General features: G+C 61.3%; 1 protein-coding gene across 1 annotated transcript; it reads left to right on the top strand.

Annotated features, from left to right (window-relative positions):
• Window positions 1–2,444: 2,444 nt before the first annotated feature.
• PAQR4 (progestin and adipoQ receptor family member 4) lies at window positions 2,445–10,389 on the top strand. The gene is given in 4 exon segments (XM_039534351.1): window positions 2,445–2,500; window positions 2,502–2,620; window positions 8,668–8,886; window positions 9,189–10,389. Coding segments are annotated over 4 exon segments (813 nt in total). The 5' UTR covers window positions 2,445–2,459; the 3' UTR covers window positions 9,623–10,389.
• Window positions 10,390–11,245: the final 856 nt, after the last annotated feature.

Here is an 11,245-nt window from a genome sequence, read left to right as displayed (position 1 = left end):
GGTCAGCCCAAAGGTCCATCCAGCCCAGTGTCCTGTCTGCCGACAATGGCCAGTGCCAGGTGCCCCAGAGGGAATGAACAGACCAGGGAATCATCCAGTGATCCAACCTCTGCGCCCATTGCCAGCTTCTGGCAAACAGAGGCCAGGGACACCATCCCTGCCCAGCCTGGCTAATACCGATTGATGGACCTGTCCTCCATGAATTTAGCTATTTTTTTTAACCTTGTTATGGTCTTGGCCTTCACAACATCCCCTGGCAAGGAGTTCCACAGGTTAACTGTGTGTTGTGTGAAGAAATACTTCCTTTGGTTTGTTTTAAACCTGCTGCCTGTTAATTTCATCGGGTGGCCCCCTAGCTCTTGTGTTATGAGAAGGAGTAAACAACACGTCCTTAGCTACTTTCTCCACAACCGTCACGATTTTATAGACCTCAATCACATCCCCCCTTAGTTGCCTCTTTTCCAAGCTGAAAAGTCCCAGTCTTATTAATCTCTCTCATACGGAAGCCGTTCCAGACCCCTAATTATTTTTGGTTTCAGAGTAGCAGCCGTGTTAGTCTGTATCCGCAAAAAAAACAGGAGTACTTGTGGCACCTTAAAGACTAACAAATTTATTTTAGCATGAGCTTTCGTGAGCTGCAGCTCACTTCTTCGGATGCATAGAATGGACTTATTATTTTTGTTGCTCTTTTCTGAACCTTTTCCAATTCCAATGTATCTTTTTTGAGATGGGGCGACCACATCTGCACACAGTACTCAAGGTGTGGACGTCCCATGGATTTATACAGAGGCTATATGACATTTAATGTCTTATTCTCTATCCCTTTCATAATGATTCCAACATGCAGTTGGCTTTTTTGATGGCCGCTGCACGGTGAGTGGATGTTTTCAGAGAACTACCCACACTGACTCCGAGATCTTTCTTGAGTGGGAACAGCTCATTTAGACCCATCGTTTTAGACGCATAGTTGGGATCATGCTTTCCAATGTGCATTGCTTTGCGCTGATCAATGCTGAATTGCATCTGCCATTGTGTTGCCTGGTCACCCCGTTTAATGAGATCCCCTTGTAGCTCTTCGCAGTCGGCCTGGGACTTAACTATCATCAGCAGATTTCTATCAGCTGCAAAATCCCCGCCCCCCCCACTGTTGACCCCTTTTGCCGGCTCATTTATGAACATGTTGAATGGGACTGGGCCCAGTACAGACCCCTGGGGGACCCCGGTACCCACCGCTCCCCACTCTGAAAACGGGCCATTTATTCCTCCCCTCTGTTCCCAGCCCATGAGAGCAGCTTCCCTCTGACCCCATGACAGCTCCCTTTGCTCGAGCCCCTCCGGAGAGGGACCTTGTCAGAGGCTGTCTGAAGCTCTCAGGAGAGGCTATCGGAATATTTGCATACGGTATGCTAATAAGGGGCGGGGCCTGGTGCTGAAAAGCAAAGGCCACCGAGTACCCGGGCGAGCAGGTTTTCTCCCGTGGGCGGCAGGCTGCAGAGCTCGCTGAGGACGCTAATTAGGCGAGCCTATTTGCGGCAAGGTTCCGGGCTGCCTCTTGGGGCGTGGCCTATAGCATTATGCAAATGAGCGAACTCCTGAGCCACCCAATAGGCAACAAATGGAGCTAATGAAGGACGTTCGGTTGAAGCTGTAGGCGTGTCCTGTATCGATTATGCAAATAATCGAACTATTGGTTTTGGGGGCCGGCATCCACTGAGGGGGCGGGGCATGCATTATGCTAATACAGGGGAATTCCGTCGCACCCCGCGGAACTTAGTGGGCGTGGCCAGCATATATTATGTAAATAATGGAATTCCGGCGATTCCCCCCGCTACAACCTGGCTGGCAGCGTCAAGCAAAACAGGGCGCCGCTGTTGTCCAATAGGCAGCGGCCGGCAGGCTTTATGCTAATGAGGAAGGACTCCATTTGGCCGGAAAGACTGTGGGGCAGAGGATGTGGGCGCGGCCTGCATATGTTACGCAAATAAGGGAACTCGGGGCCTTGACGGGCTGCGCGCGCGGCCACTTCCCTGCTACTCAGGAAGGCGGGGCGGGGCCTGTTTTATGGAAATGAGGGGGCGTGCATAAATATGTAAATGAAGAAACTCCCGGGAGTCTTTGCAGCCCGCGCGCGGCCACTTTCCCTGCCACTGAACTGGGGTGGTCGGGGAAATCAATGCAACATATATGCAAATGAAGGGGCGGTGCAACACCATGCAAATGAGGGCTAGGCACGCCTCATGCAAATCAAGGCACCTTCACGTCCCTGCTCCGGGGAAGGCGGGGAAGCCCAGATGCAGCGAGGGGGCGGGGCATCGGCATGCTAATGAGGGCGGTGGGCGGGGCGGAGTGAGCTCACAGCGGGCGGGGCGGGCGCGGCTGCCGCTGGCCGGGCGGGCGGGCGGAGGAGGCGGCGGCCCCGGGATGCGGCGGAGCTGACCGCGGGGGGGGGGCCCCGGGCCATGGCCTGTCTGGGGGGGCCCCGGCTGCTGGACTGGGCCAGCTCCCCACCTGCAGTTCAACCGCTTCGTGCTGACGGGCTACCGGCCGGCGAGCTCGGGCTCGGGCCGCCTGCGGAGCCTCTTCTACCCGCACAACGAGCTGGGCAACCACGACCCGCACCGTGAGCCCGGCCCCCTCCGATCCCCCCCCCCCCCCCCCCCCCCCCTCCCGGTCCCCTGACGCCCCCCCCCCCCCCCTCCGCCGATCCCCCCCCCCCCCCCCCCCCCCCCCCCCCCCCCCCCCCCACGTACCCCCTCCGATCCCCCCCCCCCCCCACGTACCTCCGATCCCCCCCCCCCCCCCACCCCCCTCCGATCCCCTGGCCCCACGTACCCCGGGCCCCTCCCCGATCCCCATGGACCCCTGATCCCCCGGGCCTCTGATCCCCGGATCACCTGCCAACCCCCTGATCTGCCCTGATCCCCACCCCTGCCGATTCCCCGGGCCACTGATCCCCGATCCCCGATCCCCCGGGCCTCTGATCCCCGGATCCCCTGCCGATCCCCATGGACCCCAGCCGATCCCCCGGACCCTGCCGATCCCCGGGCCTCTGATCCCCGATCCCCTGCCAATCCCCCGGCCGATCCCCGGCCCCTGCCGATCCCCATGGCCCCCGATCCCCCGGCCCCCACGATCCCCCGGGCCTCTGATCCCCGGATCCCCTGCCAATCCCCATGTACCCCGATCCCAGGCCCCGATCCCCATGTACCTCCGGACCCCTGCCGATCCCCATGTACCCCAATCCCCCAGGCCTCTGATCCTCACAGATCCCCTGCCGATCCCCATGTACCCCTGATCCCCGGGCCCTCTGCCGATCACCCCATGGACCCCGATCCCTCCCGGGCCCCTGATCCCCGATCCCTGACCCCCGGGCCCCTTGCCGATCACCCCATGGACCCCGATCCCCGGCCACCGATCCCCAGGCAGTGCCCGATCCCCGTGTACCCCAATCCTCTCCAGGGCACCGTGATCCTCCCGACCCAGGCCCCTGATCCCCGGGCACTGTGATCCCCGATCACCCCCGGACCCAATCCTCCCCAGGCAGTGCCTGATCCCCTCTGGGCCCGATCCCCGGGCACCGTGATCCCCTGATCTCCCCTGGGCCCCTGATCCCCTTGGCACCCCGATCCCACCCCTGATCCCCGGGCAGTGCCCTCATGGCCTGATCCCCTGCCCAACCCCTGACAGTGCTCCAATACACCTTGATCCCCCTGGCCCCGGGCTCCTGATCCTCACGGCACCCCGATCCTGCCCCTTGTTCCCCACCCTGGGTCCAATCCCCTGGGCAGTGCCCACATGGCCCGATCCCCCCCCAGGCCCGATTCCCCACGCAGTGCTCCAATGCGTCCTGATCCCCCTGGCACCAGGCCCCCGATCCCCCCCCCCCGACCCTGGGCAGTGCCCGCATGTCCTGATCCCCCTCGGCCTGACCCCTGGGCAGTGCCCCAATGCACCCGATCCCCTGGCCCTGGGCACCCCAATCCCCGGCAGTGCCCCAATGCAGCCTGATCCCCAACCTTGGCCACCCTATTCCCCGGCCCCGATCCCCTGGGCACCCTGATCCCCCCCCGCCCCCCGGTGCACTGACTCCATACTCACTCCCCGACCCGTTGAGTGTGCCACGGTCCTACATACACCAGCCCCTGAGCCCCATGGACTCAACCCCAATCACCCAGCTCCTACAACCCACAGCACCGAGACTCCCTACCCCAATTCCCTGCCTGTGCACTGAGACCCCCCTGGACCCCTGCCCCCAATTTCCTGCTGATGCACCGGGCCCCTGCACTGATCGGTCCCTTCTCCTGGGCTCCCCAGCAGGCAGCCAATCCCCGCCTGCATCGGGCTCCCCTGCCCCCCTGGGGATCTGGAGAGTGTGGGGTTTCCCGCACCAGCAGGAGAAGAACCCAGGAGATTGGCTAGGCTGGGGCTGGGAGCCAGGACTCCTGGGTTCTATGCCAGCTCCGGGATGGAAGTGGGGGGGTGGGCAGGGCCTCTCTGACGTGTGAGAAGGCCCTTGACTACAACCAGGCCAAGTGAGTCCCAAGTTCACGAGCAGAGCTGCTTCCTGGGTCCCCACCCAGCCTGCGCAGGAATGTGACACCTGGCTTCCCTGGGAGCCCAGCTGACGTCAGTTCCCCCTCGATCTGCTGAGCTGAGCACAAAATCACCCCCAAGGTGCCATTGGGATCCAGGAGGCCTGGCTCCTATCCAGCCCCCCCGCTCTGCCCCACCAGACCCCACTCCCCTTCCAGAGGCAGGGATGGAACCCAGGAGTCCTGGCTCCCAGCCCCCGGGGAATGGGATGTGGGTGGGGCATCCCTGGTACTAGGAGACGGGTTTGGGCATTTAGATCCTGTTACCCCGCAACCCCACCTAAGGGTTGGTGGCAGAGGAATGCGCTGGGGACGCCCCAGATCAGCTACGATTAATAGCTTCCTAGGACTCCTGGGTTCCATCTTTGCCTCGGGGAGGGGAGTAGGGTCTGGTGGGTTAGAGCAGGGGGCACTGGGAGCCAGGACTCCTGGGTTCTATCCCCAGCAGGGTCCCTCTGTTCCGCATCCCCTGGTGAGCTCACCCCTGGCCTTCAGGGACCTTGGTCTAGAGCCTATGGGGCCGGGTGGGACCGTTGGCTGGGGCAGGAGTGACAGTGAATCCTTGTCCAGCTGTGACCTTCTCTGCCTCCTCCAGCGTCCCCGTGGCCCCCCCCTTCCTGGTGCCTGAGACATCTCCTGGGATTAGCTGGGATCAGCTCAGCTCAGCTCAGGGGGCAGATTCACCTGAAGAGGCAGAGGCAGCCGGATGGTTTAGAGGTCAGATCAGGACGCCTGGGTTCTATCCCCAGTTCTGGGACGGGAGTGGGGGCTAGTGGTTAGAGCGGGAGGGGCTGGGAGCCAGGACTCCTAGGTTCTTTCCCTGGCTCTGGGAGGGGAGTGGGGTCTAGTGGTTAGAACAGGAGAGCCAGGACTCCTAGGTTCTTTCCCTGGCTCTGGGAGGGGAGTGGGGTCTAGTGGTTAGAGCGGGGGGGCTGGGACTGTGTCTGAACGGGCATAGCTCATCCATTCTGCCCCCAGGAGGCTGGAGGATATGGGGGTCCCCATTCCCGAGTGAGCATCTGGGGCTGTGTCATTGGCTGGTTGAATCCCCTGCTTAGATCCCTGCCTCGTTCATAGCCCTCAAGCCCTTTTCTCCAGAGTCAGGGCGTGAACCCTGGTGTCCGGGCCAAACCCCAGCTCCCATCTGCATTCCTCAATCAGATTAAATTGGATCCAAGCTTCTCCTTCACTTCCTGTCCCATACGCTGTGGTGGTGTGTGTGGTTTTTACTAGTTGCCCTGCCCCAGAAGTGGCTGCATCTTCGGTTCGGGGATCCCTTCCCTGAAGGAGGTGGATGGCTCAAGGCCAGGAGCCAGTTCTCTGGCGCCAGCTCCTGCCATTGTTCTCCGCCTGGCAGTGCCAGGATCGATGCTTCCTGCCATGTGAGGGGCCGGGGAACTGCCCCCTGGACACAGAAGCTGGGAGGAGGGATGGATTGAGCCTGTTGGGGCGGGTGGGTCAGGGGAGTTGTGTTTTGGGAGAGAAGGGATATCGAGAGAGGGGGCTTGGAATGTGTGGGGCAGAGACCAGAGGATTTGGGGGGCACAGGGATATGGGTTGCTGGTAATGTGGGGAGACATGGGGGGGATCAGAGGAAAGTGAGGGCTGGGGCTGTATGGAAGGGGCTGATAATTTGGGGGAGGGGCTGGGGCCCCTGCGCAGGGATGTTGGTGGGGGAAGTGGGATCCTGCCTGGCGGAGACATGCAGGAGGGGATCGTGTGAACTGAGCTGATCTCTCGTCCCCGGTGATTTTGAGAGCGGGGAGCCCAGTGGGGAGAAATGGCCTCCCCTTCGCTGGTGCTGTGATGCGGCCCCCTCTGGGGTGGGCAGCGGGGGCTGGTTACACCAGGACCCCTTGCCTGGCACTTAGACACGGCTGTTCATATGGGGACCCCGCGCTGAGATGCAGCCCCTCTGGGGTGGGGCACTCTGCAGCACCGCATCCCTTGGCAGATCCTCCCTCAGCTTTTAGCTCCCTGCTCCCTGCTAATGATGATCTTGTTAAGAGCTCAGGGCTGACTGGGGGCCCTGACGTCAGGGGCCAGTGCCTGCCTCCCCCACTTAGCTCCCTGCCTAAGTGGCTTAGACCTGGGTGCCCTACAGGTGCCCCTGGCAGGACAGAGCCCATCCTGCATCACCCATGGGTGACACAAGCTGTGTGGTTCTCTGCGATGCTCCTAGGCAGACACCAGGGCTCAAGCGTCTTCCCAGTATCCGGGACTCCTGGGTTCTCTCCTCGGCTCTGGGAGGGGAGTGGGGTCTAGTGGTTAGAGCAGGGGGGCCAGGACTCCTGGGTTCTCTCCCCAGCTCTGGGAGAAGTGGGGTCTAGGGGTTAGAGCAGGGGGGCTGGGAGCAGGATTCCTGGATTCTATGTGAAGTTGGCATTGGGAAGTGTTTCTGGAGTGTAAATCATGATGATTTAACGTCTCACTTGGCCTCACATGCCGAGGTCGTTACCTGAGCTCAGGCGCCACTCATGAGAGAGCAGCGGGGATTCCTGGGTCCCTGCCCCAGAGCTGGCTGCCTCTAAGCACCAGGCAAGCCTCCCCCCTGCGGCATTGTGTGTGGCTGTTCTCCAGCTGCCCTGCCCCAGAGCTGGCTGCATCTCTGCCGGTTCATATTCCCTCTGCAGCCGCTGGCAAGCTGGTGCCATGGGCTCGGTACTCCCAGCTGTCAGCAGAACAGCTCAGCGTCTGATTTCTTTGCTGATTCTGCTCCCGGTGCCCTTGGCGCTGGGGAGGGGGGGTGTCACCTCTAGACATCTGGGCCTGGCACTGGCGGGTCGGATAGCCCTCTCCAGCAGGATGTGGGAGACCCCTGCCCTCAGATCCGGGACGCCCCAGGCCCTTCAGAGAGGCTTAAAGCAGGGGTGTGGGGTTGAAGGGCTGGAAAATCTCAAGTGGGCTGTGAACTAGGGTGGGAATGTATTAATCTATCGTTATCTGCATTGGGCTTATCGATCGTAACTGTCCTGCCACGATCAGGAGAGTGGGGGGCTAGTGGGTTGGAGCCGGGTCGGGGGGTGGGAAGTTGGGAGCCAGGACTCCTGGGATCTCCCCAGCTCTGGGAGGGGAGTGGGGGCTGGTGGGTTAGAGCAGGGGGCTGGGAGCCAGGACTCCTGGGATCTCTCCCAGCTCTGGGAGGGAGTGGGGCTGGGAGCCACTTAGAGCAGGGGGGCTGGGAGCCAGGACTCCTGGGTTCTCTCCCCAGCTCTGGGAGGGGAGTGGGGGCTGGGAGCCAGGACTCCTGGGTTCTCTCCCCAGCTCTGGGAGGGGAGTGGGGGCTGGTGGGTGAGAGCAGGGGGGGGCTGGGAGCCAGGACTCCTGGGATCTCTCCCCAGCTCTGGGAGGGGAGGGGGGCTGGTGGGTTCGAGCAGGGGGGTCAGGAGCCAGGACTGAGAGGCACCGGCAGAGCTGGGGGGCAGGGAGCTCTGGGCTGGGACAGCAGGGGGCGATAGGTCAGGTCACCTCACTGTCCTTGGGGCTGTGCCTAACATCCAGAGCAAAGAGCTGATAAAGTGATGCCAGGTGCAAATTTGCTCCTCCCTCTGATCTCCAAGGACTTTTTTTTTTTTGGAGCCTGCAGCTCTTCCCATCTCTGCCTGTTGTAGAGCTGGGGATAAACCCAGGAGTCCTGGCTCCCAGCCCCCCTGCTCTAACCACCAGACCCCACTCCCCTCCCAGAGCCGGGTAGAGAATCCAGGAGTCCTGGCTCCCAGCCCCCCCTGCTCTAACCACCAGACCCCACTCCCCTCCCAGAGCCTGGTAGAGAACCCAGGAGTCCTGGCTCCCAGCCTCCCCCGCTCTAACCACTAGACCCCACTCCCCCCCTCGAGCTGTGATAGAACCCAGGGATACTAAGCCAATTAGGGTCATCCTGGGGTTCCCTAAGATGCAGCCTGGGGGAGGGGTGCAGTGTCCACGCAGAGGGGGGTCTGGTTCTGGGGTGACTCCAGGGGAGGGAGCTAGTTTGTGGCACTCGGGGGCGGGGGCACTGCCTGGATTGAGCTGTCCGAGGGGAGTGGGGTGCCCCATGGCCGATCACTGCCGCTGAGCCTCCCCGTCTCGGTCTCAGGCATCCCCCTGCTGGGCTTCGTCTTCCTGCTGCCCCTGTCCATCCCGTGGGCGCGGATCTCGGTGGGCTGGCTGGCCGTGGTGCACTACCTGGCCTGCGTGGTGCCCCAGCTGGGCAGCGTGCTCTACCACCTCTTCATGAACCACGAGGGGGGGCCGGCCGTCTACCACACCCTGCTGACCCTCGACATGTGCGGGGTCTGCATGGTCAACACGCTGGGTGAGTGGGGGGCTGGGGAGCTGGTGGGGGAGCTATGGCGGGGCAGAGCTGGGGGCAGGGCAGAGCTGGTTGGGGTTATGGAGTGGCAGAGCTGGGAGGGACTGGTTGGGGGCAGAGCCAGTGGGTGGGGGGGATAGGTTGGGGGTTATGGAGGGCAGTGCTGGTGCTAGGGTAGAGGATCCCAGCGGGGAGGGGAGGGGAGTGGCATTGTGGGGCAGTGCAGGGACCGGGTGGGCTGGATGGGGCTGAGAAAGGGACAGTTGCCTCCCACCTCTAACCCTTTGCTCCCCACCCCCCCGCAGGTGCCCTTCCCATCATCTACTGCACCCTGGCCTGCTCCCCGCTTCCCCGCAGCGCCGCCCTGCTGGCCTACACGGCGCTGTCCAGCTACGCCATCATCTGCGCGGTGACGGCCCACTCCAACGTGCGGCGCCTGCGCTCCTTCGCCTGGCAGGCCCTCTTCCGCTTCTTCTTCTTCTACCTGCGCTGGGCGGGCCTGGGCACGGGCCACCCCTCCTCGCTGCGCTCGTACCTCATCATGGACGGCCTGGCCCTGCTGGGGGGCGTCATCAACATCTCCCGCGTGCCTGAGCGCTGGCAACCCGGCCGCTTCGACTACTGGTTCAACAGCCACCAGATCATGCACGTGCTGGTGGTGGTTAGCATCCTCTACCTCCACTGGGGGGTGGTGGCCGACTTGCTGTGGGTCACCAGTTATGCCTGCCCCCAGGACTGACCGGGCCCGCCAGCCAGCAGAGAATGGTGTGGTCTTGTGCCTGCGTCCCTCCAGGTCACCACACAATGGATTCCCGTTGGCCAAGGGGGTCTTCTGGATCCACTCCCGTTTGCTGAGGGGTCTTCTGGGTTGCCGGTGATGGATTCTCATTGGCCAAAGTGTCCTCTTGATCCACTCCTGTTGACCAACAATGGATTCCCATTGATAAAGGCATCCTCTAGAGTCACTCCTGGTGGCCAACAATGGATCCCCATTGGCCAAGGGATCTTCTGGATGGCCAATGATGGATTTCTGGTGGTTTTGGGGACTTCTGGATCAACGCCCATTGGCTAAGGGGTTTTCTGGATCACCAGAGCAGGGCTCCCACTGGTTGAGAGTCATTGTGGGTTGGATTTCCATGGTCAAGAGCTCTTCTCTGTTGCCAGTAATGACTTCCATTGACTAGACTCCCTTTGGCTAATGAGGGTGCTTCTGGGTCACTAGCCACAGGCTCCCTTTAACAAAGCTCGAGCCAGATGCCCACTGTTCGTGGGTCATTCTGGACCACCAGGGATGGATTTCTATTGTTTGCGGTCCTTTGGATCCTTCTGGATCACCAGCAGTGCTTGCCCATAGGGACTGGGGCAGGGTGGGGGGCTGCGAGGGGCACTATTTTGAGGAGCTGGGAGGTGGAGCAGCCTCCCTCTCCCTTTAGACCTTTTATCCAGGTCTCTTACAGACTTTGAGACACCATGCAATACTTTCTACTTTTTAAAGGGCTGACAAGGTGCCTGGATGCTGAGGTCTGCACTGACTAGGGGCTGCTGGGGAGGCAGCCCCAGAGAAGCTGTCTGTGTTGGGCGGGGGGGGGGGGGAGATAAGAGGGAGGTATCAGTGTCTTAGTTGACTCCCCACACTAATGAGCTGGCCTCAGGGGAGGGGAGGGGGGAGGCAGTGGAATCTAGGAGCTACAGCAGGACTCCTGGGTTATCTCCTCAGCTGTTGCCATCATCCTTGGGCCAAGCGGCTTTAGCTGCTTGTGCCTCAGTTTCCTGTTGCTCCCTGCTCTGAGGGTGGGGTGGGGGTGTTTCCTGTTACTGAGCCCTGGTCTGCACTCTCCCCCCCTGCAGAGGGAGGAACAGGTATTCCCCTTTCTGCAGCAGTCACGGCTCCTGGTGCGGTAACAGCCAGCGGGGGACTGTGTCCCCATCAGCCTGTTTTTATACTACACGTCCCATCTGCTGCTAACCCCATGGTGCTCACCGGGAGCCCCGGGCGTTAAGAGTGCCAGGGCTCCCCTTCCACCCTCTGCTGGCATTGGGGTGTACCTACTGTTCCCCTTCCCCTTACCTAACTTAGGGCCACTAAACAAAGGGGCAGCTCTGGATCATTGTTTTCCAATCCCTGTTCACTGGGCCCTGGATAGCTAATCTGGATCCTGAGCAGGGAGGTGTGTGTGTGAATGGAGCTAAGCTGGATTCAGAAGCCACAGGTGTGGAAGTAGCTAAACTGGTTCTCAATCTGGATTCCAGTTGGCCACATGCATACATAGCTAAACTCGTTCTCTGTCTGGATTCCTGTCCAGAGGCTGGGTGTGAATGTAGCTAAAATTGTTCTTAATCTGGATTCCAATTGCCCAAGTGT

This window comes from Mauremys reevesii, linkage group 4, assembly GCF_016161935.1.
Source record: "Mauremys reevesii isolate NIE-2019 linkage group 4, ASM1616193v1, whole genome shotgun sequence".
Lineage (NCBI taxonomy): Eukaryota > Metazoa > Chordata > Testudines > Geoemydidae > Mauremys > Mauremys reevesii.
The sequence above is the reverse complement of the archived record's forward strand: the minus strand, read 5'-3'. Positions and strand labels throughout refer to the sequence as shown.